This window comes from Corvus hawaiiensis, chromosome 2 (assembly GCF_020740725.1).
Source record: "Corvus hawaiiensis isolate bCorHaw1 chromosome 2, bCorHaw1.pri.cur, whole genome shotgun sequence".
Taxonomy (NCBI): Eukaryota; Metazoa; Chordata; class Aves; order Passeriformes; family Corvidae; genus Corvus; species Corvus hawaiiensis.
This window is the reverse complement of record NC_063214.1, coordinates 83,514,900-83,534,475: the sequence shown is the minus strand read 5'-3', so window position 1 is coordinate 83,534,475 and position 19,576 is coordinate 83,514,900. Positions and strand designations below refer to the sequence as shown.

Here is a 19,576-nt window from a genome sequence, read left to right as displayed (position 1 = left end):
TAAAGCTCTGATTCTGCAATATTCATGGAAAAAAATAACACAAGTTCAAAAATTTCTTTTGAAGAGGCTGATTGCTGTTAACCAGCCAACAAGTTAGTTTGTATATTGCTGATTCTTGTTTTCATCTCTCAGTTTGATTTCATCACTGTAACAATGAGGTTAGCCATATAAAACTTTTCAAATGAGCAATTTCTGGGGAATAAATATTTATTAAATTGCTGCTTTTGAGCACTGGAATCTGAAATATTTTTTTAAAACTGATCAAAATAACTCGAGTGATAAATGCTTTCTGGGGATCATAAGGATGGAGGACTCTAATCAAAGCTGTTGAAACTGCAGGGCTCCGATATACTGCATTGTAAAGGGGGTGGGAAAGAGGGTCCTGGAATCTCACTTAAATCTTCACCTCTGGGAAGGAACCTTTGTAATAAACAGCAGCTCATCTGTCTGCAGCAAGGCAGAAAAAGGTCAACACAACGGCTGTTAGGCCTTTAATATTTTAATTTAGGCAATTATCAAGGGACCACATGTAGAACCTCTTGTCTAGAGAATCCACATGAGGGCATGATGATGACTTTATTATCCAAATGACATAAAAAGATACCCTAGCAGGTGTATTCACTTTCTTCAGTAAGAAACATTGTCTGACAAGTTTTTAGGACATTATATTTATTTTAAGAAGAAATTCACTTATTCATGTGTTTGTATTCATATATTTATATTTACATGTTTATGTATTATGTTTTCTATATTTATTCATATGTTAAGGCAGTATTGCTTCTGTACCACTTTAATCACATCTTATCTGAATGTGCTTTATCTGTGCTTAACTGGACTCCCCACTACTCACATCAGGTACATTTAACATTAGCTACTGATGAGAAGGTAGATCAGACAGGCCATGATTACAGAAAAAACATGCAGTGTATTTCTCAGCTTCCTTTCTTCCAACTGCTAAACCATCCTCCCTCACAGAATGACTGCCTATATATAAAGTCAATGCACATGCTCTCACATTTAAATCAGAAAGAATTAATTTACCTACTCAGTTCCAGATAAATCCCTTGCCCAGGATATTTTTTTGTAATAATCAATACGTACATAAGACAAGGTATGACATACGTACTCCACACATACTTGAATTATACTGTGACTTTTGTCTCCAAAGTAGCACCTGTAAAGTGATTGCACACAAGCATTCAGGGGTGCTTTATATGTGCATAGGAATGCACGTAAGTATTGACACATGTATGTCATCTTTTGACAAAGAAAAAACATATGAAAGGTGCATAATTCAGACTCACAATAAGCAGGTTAGTCAGACCCTAAAGTTAACTAAGACTTCTGAGGCTACCAACTATATGCTCCACCTGGCTCTATGTTTCTGTTCATATACAACACATGTACATGACCGCTCCAAAATTCACACTTCTCCCTAACTACAATATCTTGAAGAGGCTACAGTGAGTATAAACTACTTAAACTACTGCATAACTTCCTTTAAAAAAAATCTGGAGTCCTCTGGAGAAGTTTAATTTTCATAAAATAAACTCAAGATGACTGAAAAAGTGACAGCAGAAAAGAAATACATTTATACTATCTTCAATTCTCCCTGTGGTGCTTACATTTTCAGAGCCTGGTAACAGTATATAAAATCACCTGGTAACAGGTGATTTTATAAACTATATGGTGTGACAGAACTTAATGAATATCAGATGAAAAAGAAACCCTAATTCAACAGATACTCACTATAATGTGCTGAACTTGATAAATAATAGCAATATTTATTAGACCTCCAGCACTTACTTCTGTGTAATGTATTTCCTTTCTTTTACTCAGTATTTAAGGTATTTAGGAAAGGCCAGGGTTAAAGATCCTGCTGTAGCCTACAGCTCATTCATATTACAGCCCTAACACTTTATTACTGTTGTACTATCCTTATGTATTATTACATTAGGACAACAGCAAAATGAAAGAAAAATGCTTAAGGGAGGCGGGGGAAGCACAATCTATGTCTCAGTCCTGCAATGAACTCTTAATGAATCAAATTCCACTTAGGAACACAAACAGATTCTAATATTTCTCAATTCTTTGCTGTATCTGAGTCTAAGAATTTTCTTTTCCTGGTAAGAGTCACTATAAGAGTCAAATACCAGACCGCTGCTCATACTGACAGAGAGCGATGCTGGAGCTCTCCAGATATAGCAGAATATGTGTAGGAGCACCAAACATCAAAGCTCACCATCATACTACAGGGGTTGGTTTGTAGTCACCTGTCCTAAGCTTCATTATCAAAGATAAAAAAATTTGGTACTTATGAGCACCATGTTCTGATGAAATTACAAACTACATGACACAAAAATAGCCATCATATTCTTCCCTAAGGCTAAGCAAAAGCTCTCACACAGCCATGCTCACCAGTTCCACCAGCATGAGCAGCTGACACACAGGCATGGTAGGCAATCAGAGCTAACTTGAGACACAGAAGAAATGAATTGCAAATATATTCAGCAGTACACGTAAGCTGAACTTGCTGTGACACACTACAAGTCTCTGCTAATTTTTCTCAAGCCAAATTGTTGACAATTCTAAAACCTAAAATGCAGAAAACAAACACCACGGCACAATGGGCCTGTAATGCTGTACCTTTTTAACCATATTAATTTTGTTCTTAGCAGCACGTCATTCTCAGGAGAGAAATTAGTTTCATGGTAGCAGAAATATGTATTAAGACACCAAATCATGAGTGTCTACATAAAAATAGTTTTTCTATTTTTTAATATGACAGTGGAAGCAAACAGGAAGAGAAAGACTAGACACTCCATATGAGCTCCACAAACCATTGCTCTGAAGCCTCCAGTGTAATTAAAATCTCTTTCTTTGGTACCACGATGGACCATGTGAAGCAATCAGGCATCTCCCACCCTTCATTTTCAATTCACCTCTCCCCCTAAGCACAACTCCCAGCCCACCCCGTCTACCTGACAAGTGACAGCCCAATCTGATTAAATGCTTGCAAGGGAGGGGACTCATGGGCCTCCATGACAGGCCAAAAGTGATCACCATGGAGATACATAATTACAGCTGTCAACGCGTCTACTGTCCTGCTGGCATCAATTTGATTGCTCCCAGCAATAATGATAGACAAAGCTTAGTGTGCACTCTCCTACACCCAATCACTTTATCTATTCCGTGGTCCATTTAGCTGACATGCAACATTCACACAAGCAAATAACAGCAGTAAGCAGAACATTTAAGGCATTTTAATTGTTTTTTCTTTGTATGGATGGCTCACAAGCGCAAATGTTATTACATAAAACTCCTGCTGCAGCATTAATTGAAGAAAGATTTGGTGGGACGAAGACTGTAGGGGGTATAGTTTGTCCATTATCACTTGTACTTTCAACAGGTCTCACGTTTGGAAAATTGCAAATTGCAAAAACTTGCAAGGGCAAAATGTTTGACATCGTGTTAGCTATTACAACATGGTGAAAACTTCTAACAACCACTGGAGTATTCATTATACATTCTTATTAAATACACTCTTTGTTTCATTAAAAAGAAGTTTAGATACATCCACAGTGATACCTTTTTCCCTCATCTCCTCTTTAAGAGCACATAATGCCTTTTAGATCTTCACAATTTTTTTCTGCTTTCAGGCTTTGAACACAGCATGAAGCCTTAAAGACCAGAAAGGGTCAGGTCCCCTTGGAAAGTACACGGGCAAAAACAATTTAAAAAGCGAAATAAATCATATATCCAATAACAACTCCACATTTAAGATTCCTCCTGTAATCTCTCAGTGTTTTCCGTGCAAGCAATCAGACTGAATAATTGTATTCACAGATGGTACAGTCTCATCATTCCACTGACACAGTGTCACTCATGTATATGCGCACTTTTAAATTAAGATTACCTTGATTTCACAGAAAGGCAGTGTCTGTTCTTCACATATAGCAGAAAACACTGTTGGTTAAACACCTATTCTATACAGGTAGGCTGTATTCTGAAACATGTAATGACCCCTGTAAGAAACTCCTTTCTAAAGTCTACAAAGCTAAACAAAAAGCACTGGCAGTTTCTCACCAGTGTCCCCTGTTCTCTATGCTTAAAGAGCTGACTCAACAGTTCACTGTCCTTTCTAATGACCACAGTACATTTACTAAAGCTGTGTTTGAAAAACTTAAGCTGAAAGTTACAGAACAAACTATTTCAACATGTATTGGTTTCCTGTTATACCCAATTTGAGTATTTTTAACCCAGTTTGGAACTGTTCACTTTTAAGTAGTTTTTCAGGTTGCACAAATTGGTACTGCCATGTCCTGTTCCCCCTCTGCCAAAAAGCTGGAGAAAAGGCTTGGTTTACAAAGCTGCTAAGTATTTATAGTCTCTGTCTATAAGAGACGCTCGACACCCTATGAAAACCAGAACAGTTACTTACACTTGGCACATGCAATGGTTCCTGATACTGAGACAGTTTACCAATGGATGGCAGGCCAAAAGATTTGTAGGGGTCCTGGAAAAAAATTCAACATGAGAAAGCATTAAGCTATTATAGATGTGGAGCAGATAATGTTTAAAAGCTTGAAGTCTAACAGAAACTGCTACTGGAATGACTCTGTTTTCTTCCTCAGAATTACTTGTGCTGAAGAACATTTCTTCATCCATCTGCCCCTGCAACTCCAAACAAAGAAATGGAAATATATTTTTGAAAAAACAGAAAAGAAGTATTCTGCACCCAGTTACAATACACCAAAATAAAATACACAAAGATGACACTTTAATTACCTACACTTGGAAAAAGGATGGGAAAGTATTAAGAAGTCTAGGCTTGAAAAGATAGTATAAGAAAAAAATTTCTGAGATAAAGAAGGCAGTTAGAAATTCAATTATCTTTAGAAGTCAAACTGATCTTTATGCCACTGGAAACCTGCTACATTAATGTACATGATACAACACCAATATAAACTTAATAGGAAAACAAATATATAGCCTACAGAATAACCTAATTCATGGCAAAGTAGTTGGATTCATTACTTATAAATGGAGGGGATTCAAGCTGAACAAACAAAAAAAAGCCCAAGTACCAGTTACTCCAGGGTAAAGCCTACTAAAACTCAGAATAGCTTCCATTGCAATCACAGGGCACATATTTATTCTTTATCAAAATAGTCTGTACAACTTCTCATCAGTAGAGCAATTTGGAGGTTATGTGCATGTCATGAAGGGGAAAAAAAAAAAATACAACATAAAACAAGATGGTCTAGGTAACAAAGTCCCAACAGTTAAGCAACAGGAAAAATGTCGCAAGGTGCTGAAATTAGTTATGAAAAGCAGAGTAACCTAAAATGTTCCCGAAACTAAATGAAGGAAGATAGGCATTATTTTCCAGCCCCCATCCCTGAAAGTGTTCAAGACCAAGCTGGATGGGGCTCTTAGCAACCCGGACTAGCAGAAGGTGTCCCTGCCCATGGCAGGGGAGTTGGAATTAGATGATCTTTAAGGTCCCCTCCAACCCAAACCACTCTGTGATTCTATGATTTTTTTTTTTTTTTTTTACTTAAATCTTCATTTTCAGGTATCAAAAGTGACAACAAAAAGACATTACCTCAAAATATCCTAAAGGTGCCTGAAAATGGGGTTTAAATATTCGTAAGCTTCTTTGAGGCGAGATAGAGACTCATACCATAATTACAGAGTTATTGTTTTGGAACGTACTTTGAAAGTTTATCTTATAAACTGTCGTTTCAGAAGGTGTGTAACTTGGTTTTTCAACAACCTCTTCAAAAGTTTTCATAAAACAACAAAAATTCTGTAAGGCAATGAATTTCAACTGTCTTTTTAAGTCAACAAGCTTAAGTACACGTGTTTCAGAACCTGGAATGAGTAGTTAACTCTGGTAAATAACTCCAGCATCATTAAATATGAACTGAGCATGTAGGGTTATTTCTAATGATATCTGCTTACTTCCTTCTTTTACCATCTTTAATTTCAATTTTCACGAAAAATCTGTGTTGAAATACACATCATATTTTTAATTAAAAAATAAAAACTCGACAATTCTACAAAACCTCATCAACCATTCATGTTACATGCTCTAAATCATGACTTTCATATGATATTCCTTGATTTCACCTTGGCATCTATCCACACCTGGGTATTATTACGCCACAATTCAACCACCTACCCCCTCCTCCCCATTACCACTCATTTACCTCAGCATAAACTCGACATTCAACCGCCCAGCCGTTGATGGGAATATCAGCCTGTTTGTGCCTGAGAGGGTAACCCTTAGCAACACGGATCATTTCTTGGACTAAGTCCAGGCCAGTAATGCATTCTGTGACGGGATGTTCAACCTGCAAGGTCAAGAACTGTCAGTCAGTAGGTAACAAAAAACAACCAAAAAAAAAAGCACCTCTCTGTAAACAAACACAGATAAACAAGAAATTTGACCAGCCAAAGAACAGAGAAAGAATATGTTTCTATTTTGGTCTTTTTCCACAAGAAAATTCTACTTAAACTCCAGCAACCACTGTCTTTGCATGAAAAACAGAAAAAAATAAAGTAATCACAGATTACAAAAACTACAAGCAGCATACAAAAAGAAAACCAGAGAGGTTACCTGGGAGGATTTGAGGGTTTGTATGGGTTTTTCATTTGGTTGGGGGTTTTTTCGTTTATTTTACAAATTCAAATGCATCTCGTGACAATGAGGTAGTTTTTCTTTGTTTGGAAGCTTTTCCCATTCAATTTTGTTTCGAAGAGACTCCCAATATAGCCACAAGTATATTTTAACTGAAAATCTCAAAGTAGCTAATAATCAATCCATTCTGCTACACTTAACATGGCACATACAGGAGCCACTACCAATTTTCCACAGAACCGGCGTAGCCTATATCTCACCCATTCGCCTTCTTTCACTAACCTGTCCTGACAAGCAACCAGATTAGCGTAATCTTGCATCAGCGCAGTGTAGCAGAAATGAGCAGATGGATCCTTCAATATTTTTCCCCCCCTCCAGACTTATCTGTTTAGTGCTTAGCGTGCACAATAGCTGGGCTGGACCAGCAGAGCGGCTCTGCGCGCTCAGCAAATTGCCGCTAACGGCTTTGGAAGCCGCTGCGCTGGGAATAGCCGTCGCTCGCCCTCACGCGGGATGTGCGTACAAGCATGCACACGTGGGCGCGCACATGCACGTGCACACACGCTTCTTCCTTCAAATGGGCAGAGAAACAAGCATGCTGATGAACTTTAAAAAGCCTTAACTAGTCATAGGATGGTAAAAAGCACTGAAGGTGGTTCCTCTGATTGCCACCACATCGATCAAGTAAAAGGTAGGCATGCTAAAAGCGTGTTCTTCACACAGAAACAGCTATACCACCTTCCATATAGAAATTATGACAGAACTGCCATTTTTGTTATAAAATGTTTGTGCTCCAGGGACCAGAATACCTCAAGAAAATGCACTTTGCAACTGTTTATCGTGAGATGCCATACTATGTACCTTTTCTGAATCTGGAAAAGGTCACTGACCAAACCACTTGACTTTCTTCCTTCAAGTATATAGTATTAAGGAAAACATTCAGTCATTGTAACAACACTGTGGCTTGCCAGAACAAGTAGATGCTTTGGTCTTTAAGAAAAAAAAGCTTTGCAAAAATAAACAGATGGCATCCATAATTAGCCCTGTGTGTGCTGCGAGTTTGTTTAGAGTTTCAACATTTTAAGACATTTTGACATAATTTTAATGATAAATCATCACTGAAACAAGCACCCATTCTTTGAAGGACAAAAGTGACATTGAAATGGGAATCTGATTATACAGTTTAAGGATGTACCTTTGGGATTCAATCTTGATTCTACCTAACACATGATACTCTCCAGCATGTCAAGCTTAATAACAGTATTTTGAGAATCTATGAAACATCTCAGTGTCTATCCTGCAGTGTTAAATTGAAGTAATTCAATTTCTATTAAGACTTGAAGTTTCTATTAAAACTCCCTAAGTTTTAATAGAAAGTTACTTATCACACATTCATATTTGGACAACAGAACTTATTTTCCTACTTTGGAATTTAAGTTTTAAAAGATTACCTTTGAGCTGAGAACATGCTTGGAATTTTAACATTCCAGATAATTAAAATACTTTTTATTTTTCCAAAGACATTTGCATTATTTAGTTATACTGCCATTTTTCTTGGATAGCAATTGGCATTCCAGATTCAATAGCTTCATTGTTGTTTTCAGTTTTATTGTTGATGATCAAAATAAGATGGAATGTCTCTGAAAAGAAAAATATTTTTGTTGTTTGGTTCTTACGACTCACAAACATTTATTTAATCCATTCTTCAGTACAGATCTTTGACTTGGTCAATATTTTCTTCTGTTTCTTCAAAATACTCCCTTTGTGTCTCCACACAAAACAGCATTCAGAAAATATGTATAGGAAAAAATGTTGAGGGGTTTTTTTTGGGGTGGGTAGAAGTTGTTCTACTTTATTTTAGGACTCTGCTTCAACTATTACTATTTAGGCATAACATAGACAATTCCAATCATAGCATTGATTTGGGGTACCAAATACATTTTAAATGCATTTTAATATTCATTAAGACTATGAGATGACCAAAATAGGGTAGAAAAGAACTTTAACCTTGAAATCTCTACAACAACTGTAACAGCTAATTGACTAAGGTAATTGTATCTGTATTATAAAACCATTCTTAAAAGCTAGACTTCAACCACTTCCCTCTTACTTTTCCACTTTCTACTTCAGGTGTCATTTTTATTCTGCCTGCCTGTTGTATTTTCTTCTATTCATTTTATGCTATATCCCTTCTCCTTCAACAGCCTTTACTTGCCAGTATATGGAGACTAAGTCAAGTACTAAATTTTTGACGAGAAGAATGCAAGTTTGCTCACAAATGGAGCTGAATCACACTCCACTGATCAACTCCTTTAGCTTTAGGCCATACTCAGTTTTGCAGTCAGCTGATCCAAGATGTTGCCAGTGAAGCCCCAGCCATTAAAGAGCCAATGTTGGTATGGTTATACAATAGTGGCTACATTCACACATTATTGAGGTCCTCAACACAAAGGGTAAAACCAGACATGTCTGCAGCAAGCAATCTACAGATCATAGCTCTATCAAGGCAGCTGTACCTTATTCTCCAACAGAACAACCAGAAAAATTGATCAGTGATAACTCTCAATTAACTACCTGCCAAAAGTAACACCTCTTCTGTCAGCTCCTTTACTTATACCAAGTCTGCTCATAAAAGTTGATAAGTCATCATTTCAATGCACTTAAGCACAATATATACCTCCTTTAAAAAGTCTTACTCTCTGTAAAATGCTACTTATATTCCTGCTTTCGAGTCCACAAAGCTATACCTGCTACGATCAGCAATGGCTATATAAAGTAAACAGAAAGTGCTTCCCCTTCATACCAGATCTACTGCTCTTAAGACATATCACAGAAACCAGATTTCCCATGGGCATTGCAAGTGGTTTTGCTTCACTAACCCCTTCCCATTTATACAGCAAGAGAAACTAGTGGCAAAGCCTGTCAGAAAATAATAATTATGTCCCAGTTCATAGATGGTAAAGCAGGTATAAAAGAGTTGGGGAACCTACCAACATCACAATTCAGTTAGCATCCATCATGACTACAGTATGGAAAGGCTCCTAATTCTCCTCCCGTTCTGTGACTGCCAGTGGTTTTAAAGCTTTACCATACTGGGGTTCATCCACAGCTACAAAAACAGTCATGCAGTTTTTATGGACAGCTGGAGCTAAGAGTTAAATTAGTGATGACTGCTTCCCTTGTATTCAGGGGAATAATTCTGGGACACATTTTTCTCAAGACTATCAAGGTACTCAGATCTAACAGTAAGCACTTCTGGACACTCGCAGACCGCTCTTGTCCCTGTGTGTATAAGGCATCAAGTTACTCACACACCAGTTGGAACATTCAAGCACGCCACATCAGCCAAGAAAATCTAAATTTCAGTAGACTTAAAACTACAGCCTATGTCACCCCTACTACTGTAAGTCCCTAGTTGGTGTCATATACCCCTTTACATTTAGATAAATAATCTCAAAACTAACTTTCAACATATACCTCAGTTTCCAGGAAATGTGATTCACCTGGAGTCCCCCAGGCTTTGCTGCTGCAGCCAAATCCAGTATCAATTGACCCAAATGCACCAACTTACAGATGCTTCTCAACCCCCTGTATTTCAGTAAGCCTGGTTTCTATTTTGGAGAGCTGAACAGCAACAGAGGTGCACACATGTTCCGCTCTTCAGGCATGCAAGCTTCCTGACTACCATGAGCAGGAGCACGCTGGGGTCACACCTTTCTGCAAAACAGTTCACATGTACATGGGATTTGGGAGCACACAGCAAAAAAACGCTTTTCATAAAGGCTACTGAAAAACAGACAATGGTTGGATTAACATACAGAATTAATGGAAAGCAGGAATACTTAACAGGCTAACTATAGACATTGTATATAACAACACTTGCTGTTTGTTTTCTGACTTATTAGTATACAATTGAAGAACTGAAGGCAACCAGACTACGAAAATTTCCATCAGCTAAGATGTTCAGGTAGACTTCTTTTATTGTTTCCCAAGTAAGATGTACAAATAAAAACTAATGCACAGACATTCTGTACTAGCTTATTTTTTAATCGTAGCATATAACTTTGAAAAAGTATTTCATTTACTTCCTCATAGGAAGTTATATTCCAATAATCATTGACACAATTCTCAATTTTTTTTGCAAGGACTTGTTTCTACATTGTGTGGAACAGACACATCTTATGTGGCCTATGAATTCCAAATCTTTTCCATGTTTTAGACAAATAGCACACACTTTAGGTCAACAAGTTAATTAGCTCACAATTTCAAGATAACTTTCTCAATTAACATCTGGCACTTCAAAAAAATTTCTTTAAAATCACTAATTCTACACAATTTCCTTTCCATGATATACTCCCTGTAAGAAAATAAAGAAGCTAGCATCCACAAAACCAATTTCCTAAAGATGCAATTCCTGCTTTTACTGTATTTAGCTGCCTTCTCAGAACACTTCATTCACGATGGCTCTGGTCACACTGCAGCTGTTCTTTTTGCTTTACATCAAATTCACCAAAGCAAAGAAACTAATGTACCCTTTCAAGAATGACCTTTTTTTTCCTCTACTTATTAAGTAGTCTCCTCTTTTTCTACTTTTTTAAATAGTATTTTATGAGAGTTACATGGGAATTTCGTCTCTAAGATATCACTCCATGCCTTGGCAGCACTGTTAATGGCATCTTTCAGATTCAGTGACTTACACAAACAACGTTGTTCTCTTCTGTCAACAACAATTAGCAATGCTTTTCTGTAGCTCTTTTGGGAAGCCTGAAAAGCAGACAACCAGTAGCTACATAATGGAAGTTGCATTAGGAGGCAAGAATGTGGCAAAAATTTGGTTAACTGTTGTCGGCCGACCCTCTTGTGTGAAGAAGTGCTGTTTGGCAGCAAAATCACCTTTTCTTTCGGTTCTAAAAATGGCCATGAACAGCTGGTATAAACTGTGTGCAGAATGGATTCTGGTGAGCTTAGCGGATTGGTAATGGGATAAGAGACCTTCCACCTTTAGGTCAGTAGTTCAAATTCAGCCCAGGTTAGCAGCAATTGAAAGTCTTTACCATCTGACACTGTTCGTTAGACTATTTAAAATGACTGAAGCAAAGTGTTGTCACAGTAAAACAAGATTCCAGTATTAAGAAATATGAAGAGTCTCAGCAAACAGCAGAAACAGTAGCTTGAGACTTTACTTTGAAATCCCATCATTCTGACTTCATAGAAATCTACTCCTCTAACCCCTGACAGCCCCTTTCCCTGCTCCCATACTCCTGCCCGCCTATCACAAGTCATCCTCCAGGCAGCTACACACAACCAAGACAGCAAAATCACCGCTTGCCATCCCATGGCTCTGCTAATAGATACCAAAGTCACCACCTCTCTATGGCTTTAGGTGGCAATCCAGATTCAGCTCATCACTGCTATCTGTATTTTGTTGCTACTGCTATATATAGTGCAGCTGCAATATTTTCCAGAACTTCTATCCTTCACTAGGCAAACATGTAGCAGGTGCTGACTCGTGATGTGCAACACAAGACAGATACCATTAAGAGGCTGTTAGAACCAGGAGTTTATAAGCAATGTAGCTCCAAACCATCAGCAACAGGATTTTTACCTGCTTTTAGACATTTTCTTACCATGCTTTATGTATTTTCATGAGTGGAGAAACATGAGAAAGAAAGACATGCTGCATGTAAAAATTCTTCCCATCTTTTACACTAGTCACAGCCAGTTTTGCACAGAGACAGCTCTGGAATATGTAATTTTCCAATGGCCAGTAAAATCCGATGAAAACCCAGAAAGTGATAAACAAAAGTCTTAGCACTGGGTAATGTTTTATTGGTCTATGGAAGGTTATTTACCTTCATTTTATGCCTTAGAATCAAGTTACTTTATAAGAACTTAAAAGCATTTACATAAAATACTCTCACAACAATTAACTGTAAACTAAAAACATAGGTATGCCATTTGCTCTCAGCAAATCTCTTACAAACACACCAGATTATTCTACAAAATTAATTTTTATTCCCTAAAAAGTTGTGACAAAAATACTCAAACCATCCCATGAAGAGAAAACCTACCGAAATTACCATATTTCTCTACACCAGTCTACACAAATGATCATTTCAATTACATTAAGCGAATTCAGTCACGTTTTGAGGACGAAGGGAGTACTCCCTTGTTATTTAAATTGCACAACTCATGAGGGAGGCAGAAGGCTGGAAACAGGTCTGAGACACAAACATACCAGGGGTAAGTGCTCAATTCATTGTACATTTCTCAATTATTCTCTAGCCAACAAGGGATGCTTCTCATTTCAATCTACTACAAACATCTAAAATATGGGACATTTTCCCTTTGCTATCACTAACTGATTCACATATAGGAAGCTTAATTACACCACACGCACATGTATTAACAGATATTTTTTAAGTACAGACCATAGACTTCCTTCATATAAAGTCCAAGAAGAACACCTCTTATCTTCCACTGAAGAAAAGAAGAAACTTTTCTGGTTAAAGCCAGGATTTCTGAAATACCTTAAGAGATTTTGACATAACTTGGAAGCCAGAAAGGCTATCAGTCTAAGAGGTCAGAAACTTTTTATTTATTGCAAAGCTCTTGATAAGTTGTTTTGGACCATGACTGTCCTTGATTAGGCTGATGACAACTAGGTAACAGAAAACACACCACACTATGAGCAGCTATAAAGAATCACATATTCAACACCTGGTCTACCTCAATTTTAACAGCGGTAAAAGCTGTTGCCTGAAAAAAGCTGCAAAAGTGCCCTAAATGACACCGTACAGAAGTTCTCCGGCAGCTGCTAGGGCAGACATCTCTACATTCTCTTGTGGAAATTAAGAGCAACTAGTTTTACTATGCAATTATCCAATCTTCAATCTTCTGTCTCATACTTACACCAGCTAGCCTCAGAAAGATGGCAGAAAAACAGATACAACAAAAAGAACATTGCCAACAGCAAATAATAAGCCATTCTAGCTGAATCACTTAGAGGCAGTAAAACATCTGTTACAAATTTGTGTAGCATACAAGAGACACAATGGAGCTGATTCACCAATTTTTTTTGCTTCCCAATCTCATATAGTATTGCAGCAACACTTAAAACAAAAACTAAATAAAATATAAACTTCCTTCAAGGTGCTATTTACACTTTTTTTGTGTAACTATACAACAGAAAAGGTATATTCCCAAAGAGTTCCCCAAAAAACAGCAAAGTAACTATACAACTCTGATTACTGCAAAATAATTTACCAGAAAGACTGAAAGGCATCCAAAAGATACACCAGAGGGAGGGAGGTGAGAAATGTACAGGCAGTACAAAATATTGGACACAGTTTAGTTAGCAAATATATTCTGAAGTCTGTATCTAAAATAAAACAGCTACAGTGATCTCATCAGAGAATGCTGAAACATTAAAACAGAAAATTGCATAATTTAGTAGAAATGTTCTGATGATGTTGACAGGTAGCTGTGTCTAATGCACGCTGACAAATATCTTAAAAGGATCATTTCTGGATCAGACACACATCATTTTGGAAAGTTCTTCCAGCTGTGGAGTGTTCAGCAAGAACAAGGCAAGTGAGTCCGTCAGTCACTGATCACAGTTAAGAGATGCAAAAGGAAAAAAAAAGACTGAAGCAATACAGGGACATCTGGAGACTATCCTGGTCCTGAAGTTAAAGCTGGACAAGCTTTATTAGAATTTCTAGGTTTGGCTCTTAACAGTAGGAAGCAAGTGCAAAAAGTTGCATAACTGTTAGCTGAACTGAAAGTAAAGCTTGAGACTTTGGAGAAGTGAGAGATCAACTGGGTAAGACTGGGGAAAAATCATAGAAAATTACAACTCCAGACTCAAGCTGAAATGCTGATTAGAGACAATACACAGTCAGGATAGAGAAAGTAAAGTATATCTAAACAAGTAGTCTAATTTAAGATTAGTAAATTTCAAGAGTTGGAAAGAACGAGTTTGCTATTATATGGGATTGTCAAGCTGCTTAGGCTATATTTCAAAAGGAGTCTAAAGTCCTTAAACACTGAATTGTGACAGCTTTCTTCCTGCATATGTGGAGACTTTAGAAATTTGGGACTACAAACATGTACCACTGGGTATTGCAGGGTAAAGACACTGCAAAACAGCAAAGATAATGTCTTAAAAACAAACCACAAAAAGCAGTCCAAGGATATTCCATCACTAATTCCATTTAGGAATTCGTGGTCAATAATACTACAGCAAGGAAATGGTTTTGAAATTCTGGTGGGTTATGCAGAAAACCATAAATTAATTTTCTTCTATGTAAATAAGAACGTGAAGTCACTGAAGACACATTGGCTCAAAAACTACAAAATCAGGAAAAGAGTAAAGAGTATGACCAAAGTGAGAGAATTCTTCATAACATTTTAATGAACTATACATTGTCAATAACCACTACCCCCTCTAACTGAATCTAAGGTAGACCTGATAGTGCCTAGCAAAGGCATGTGAAGTGACTGGCATGGCTAATTCCAAAACCACTGCTGTCCTGCAAGGCAAGAAAAATTTACCAGCAGTCTTCCCCGGCACAGAAGATTGCAACACCCCCAAAGTCTCTTTAACTTCTTTACCCAAAGCATAAATTTACCTAAATCATAAATTTACCCAATTATTACCTAAAGTCATGCAAAGATGTCAGATCACGAGGATCTCTTTACACTCTCTCATTGCCCACATGTAGAAGCAGCACACAGGACATAACCCTAATGAAATGTAGCTAAAACAGAATGAGAAGCTTATCAAACTGATTCCATATTTCAGTCTTACTGGTGTAATTTAACAAAGTGAGAAAAGGAGGATAGAAGCAATGGAATGGACTTGCTTACAAGCTGAACACTCCTCCAATCTTCAGGAATGATATCCAGACTTCAAGTTATATACTTGTTTTCTTAGCTTATGACCAGAAATCCATCAAACATAAAAAAAAGCAGTAGAGGGTGTTTTCCATAAAACACTGTTCATCTGTTCACTTGAAGTGTACATTAGAACAGCTTCTACTGACTACATAAGTTGTCACAAAAATCCTACACCGTGTCAGCATGCTTTTTACAGTTGCATTTGAGTCACCATTTCAATCTTATGCAAATTGCTAGAGTTTTTATTGCTGATATACACATATAGTTTCAATCACCCTTCTAGAGAAACTCAACAAGTGATCATCAAAGTATAAAAAATAAGAAAGAAACTTCAGGGACCAGTAGGGGAATGCCTCAGAGCACAGTGGCTAGCCACTTAATGTGAACTCACAGTGGCACTTACCAGTGACCTTTTGCAAGGTCTTTAGGTCAAGTGTAACAAAGAGCAAAAACTCCGAACGTTTACTTGAGTGCTGTGCAAGGGTTCACTGCTGCAAAGCTTTGCACAGGCAGGCTTATTTCAGTGAGTAGATCTTTTAAGTTCAGTGGGAAGTGCTCACATACATTAAGATACTTATGCTTAAATCTTTGCAGGAGCAGACCCTTGAATATGGGAGAAGGTTATGGTCTGTTTATTTAAATAACACTTTTCTGAATCTGAAGAGTTGTTTTTCTTACCTGAAGTCTAGTATTCATTTCCAAGAAGTAGAAATTCTTACTGGAGTCCACAAGGAATTCTACTGTTCCAGCAGAGGAATACTTTACTGCTTTGGCAAGAGCTACTGCTTGTTCTCCCATTGCTCTTCGAGTTTCAGGGTCCAGAAAAGTGCTACAATACAGAAACAATGACTTTTTTTAGTTAAAAATAATAATTATTTAATCATTTAATCTTCTGTTTAAACGATGGTCAAAAGAGGACAGCATCATTATTTAAGTTATGAAAACATGTCAAGACTGTTAAATGTATGTCTTTACGTTTATATTACCCCTAAGTAGATACACTGCATGCTTTACAATTATTGCTAATGTACAGGAAATTCAGGATAAATAACCATATTCTCTAAAATAAAAAATAACAGAACACAACACTCTTTGAACAGTCAGATCTATAACAATGCAAATTAAATGAAAAAAAAGACATACAAACTGACGCAATCTCAGGAGATATTTATTATCCACGTTAATTTCAATACAGTCTTTTCCACAAATCTTGGATACACTCAAGTGCAACCAAAGAGCAGCTCAGCTACCACCTTGGGAGCCACTGTGAACACTGCCCAATGTCTCTCATTCTAGGAGAGCACTCCACCACATCCACTGGGCCAGTAAATTGAAAGACTGTGGAAGTCTTTCTGGAAGTAACCTATTCTTCTTGTTACTCTCCTCTACCATAAATGCAGATTTAGATTAACCTATGCAGATTAATTAGATACATATATATTTCTGTGGTATTCTACCAAAGCCTTGAAACCAGTTGCCCCTCAAACTGATACATTGATTTTCAATGAAAGAACATGTAGCTGTTCATCTTACATAAGCTTGTAAATACACTTATTATTTATATTTCTGGTTTGACTTACATTAGGCATGTAACTCAGCTATCATTTCAAAAGTATTTTTTCAAAGGAATAAACAGTCACTTCCACCTTACCTCTAAGTTACTCTTTTAAACTAAAACACTAAGTGTTACATATTTCTTGAGAGGGGTTCAACAGTGGGCCCTAATTCTGCAAAGGAGCAATCAGGGGCCTTCACCTATCTAAAGTGGCCCCAAAGCCAGTGAAGCTCCATCTGGAGCCCTGGACTGCACCCAGACAGAAGCCAGTGCTTGGTCAGGACTTACCTTTCAGCACTTACAGGGGTGCTTTTCACTGAGACCTGAACTCACACAAGAGCTAAAGACGTCTGCCACAACAATCCATATTTGACATGACACAAGAAGTGAGCAAGTATCTAGGCAAAGTAGGAGACAGTGGAATCCTTTTCTTTACTGGAAAAGTGCTACTTCACACCTCTGTCCTTTCAGTGCCCAGAGACAGATTCTGATGGACCGAAAGGCAGGCATTTTCAGAATTTAGAAAAAAATTTTTTTCTTGGCAAACATTGGGACCAACAGGAAATGGAAGTCAAGTCTCATTCCAAGAAAGCTGTATCAGATCCTACATCAGTTGAAAGGGAAGATCAGAAGACACAAAAAGGGTGTCATACCTATAAGAATAGGCACTGGTAAATGCAAAATAGTTTCATAATATTTCTTATTTTCATTCAGTAAGAGGATAATACATTACATGAAATCAACAATCTATAATTCAGTGTGGAGTTTCTGCAGGGCTTTGATCATGAAAGGTCAATGAGGGGCTTATGAAGAACAAAACCTTCTCAATATCAGCTTCATACTGTATTTCTAGAATAACCATTATTACTTCTCATGTAGATGAAAGACAGTTACTCCCCTTCATTACAGTGGTGTCTTCCCTATACTTGTTAAATGGAGGTCGGAGATCTCACTGTTCACCTCCTGCTGCAGCCAGAGAATGGAACGCCGGTGTCACATTGCTAAACTTGATCTCCGCCACACAGTTAAGTTTAACACTCTGAAATGACTGGATCATCCCTACCATTGGCTAGGTTAATTAACCAAAGTTTTCATATTCCCCTCTGCTGCTTTACCTTTCAAATACATTGTTTCTCCCTTTTTTAACAACACACCTTTTATTAACCAAAATAACTCTTCTAAAATCTAATTAGGCATCACTTGAAAACACAGCATTTCAAACCTGACTTTAAATCTTTTTCAAACATAGATCTGTTTTTCTTTAGACCAAACAGCTCCTACGGCAGCCCAAAGGCTACAAAATAAAAAGGAGTCACAAAATAAAAGCATCAAAAAGAAAAAATAAATCAGATCTGACACTTCACTCATAAGACCTTCATCAAGTTATTGTGAAGTTAATCAAAGGGAATACAATTGTCACATTGTTTCTACAGCCAGAGAGACAAACCACATGGGCAAGATGTTACCTCTCCACTTCTAGTTCATCAGATAAGGTTTCCCAAAATATCCCTATCACCTTCACTCACAGACGAGGTTGAGATTTTGAAAAATAAAAACAGTTACCATCAGTGGAAATTTATTGCTCAGTTTGGACAAAAAATAAATGATCAATAACACTTACCCTTCCTCTGAAGATTCCACCACACTGAGGGAGTGAACCTCAATTTTCTAAATGTCAAAGTCTGCTTCCCTGCTCCAAGCACACTGCTTGTTCAAAAAAATTACTTACCTATACAAAACATTATCCTTTGAGATATTTATTATGTACTACCAGACCATGGGCATAAATATGCTAAAGGATTTGAGAACACAGTTCTGCCCCCACATCTAAACGGTGCCCACCTATGAATCACATGCACAGTCACAAACAGAACAGGCTCACATTTCTCTTAACCCAAAATCCTTCAAGGATTTCTAGACAGTGAGAGGAAATTTAGAGTCTGACACACATATATGGATAAGAACTCTAAGGAGAACCTGTAGATATGTTCTCTAATTCAATAATGCACCTTTCTGCTAAGTTCCTTCCTACATACATTCATTCAAGTTGTCAGTGCCTCTGAACAGATGACCATTCCTGCGCACAAGTGGCAAGGCAAATTTGAAGCGCTTTAAGAAGCTTCTAACAGGTTCAGAAATTGTTAGATAGGAGACACATTCTCACCAAAGTTATAGAGCACTCCTCTGAGTTAGTCCTCCAATTATTGAATAAGATCGTCAGTTAATACTCCTGTGCATTTAATTTTGATTGACCCTAAAGGATCCATGGGGTTTTTCTCCACATGGGAAACAATCTCTTATTAATCACTCCAGCAGACAGCAAAATACAACCACACCTTTGCATTTTTTCTTGCCAAAATACAGTGTCTCATGGCAACCGTCTCTGAAAATGAACAGAGAAGAGTTTGGGCAGTTGAGGAACAAAAACTCAACTAAGGAACTATTAAATGTCACTCATGTCACTCACCTCTTTA

The 19,576-nt window shown here is 37.4% G+C and overlaps 1 protein-coding gene across 1 annotated transcript in view; it reads right to left on the bottom strand.

Moving 5' to 3' along the window:
• Positions 1-19,576, bottom strand: part of PCCA (propionyl-CoA carboxylase subunit alpha) — a 273,709-nt gene that overhangs the window by 151,587 nt on the left and 102,546 nt on the right. The window contains exons 12-14 of the mRNA XM_048295883.1: positions 16,226-16,376; positions 6,216-6,359; positions 4,442-4,516 (exon numbers count right to left, since the gene is read on the bottom strand). Of these exons, the coding sequence (XP_048151840.1) occupies positions 4,442-4,516; positions 6,216-6,359; positions 16,226-16,376 (370 nt within the window). The remainder of the gene's footprint in view (positions 1-4,441; positions 4,517-6,215; positions 6,360-16,225; positions 16,377-19,576) is intronic.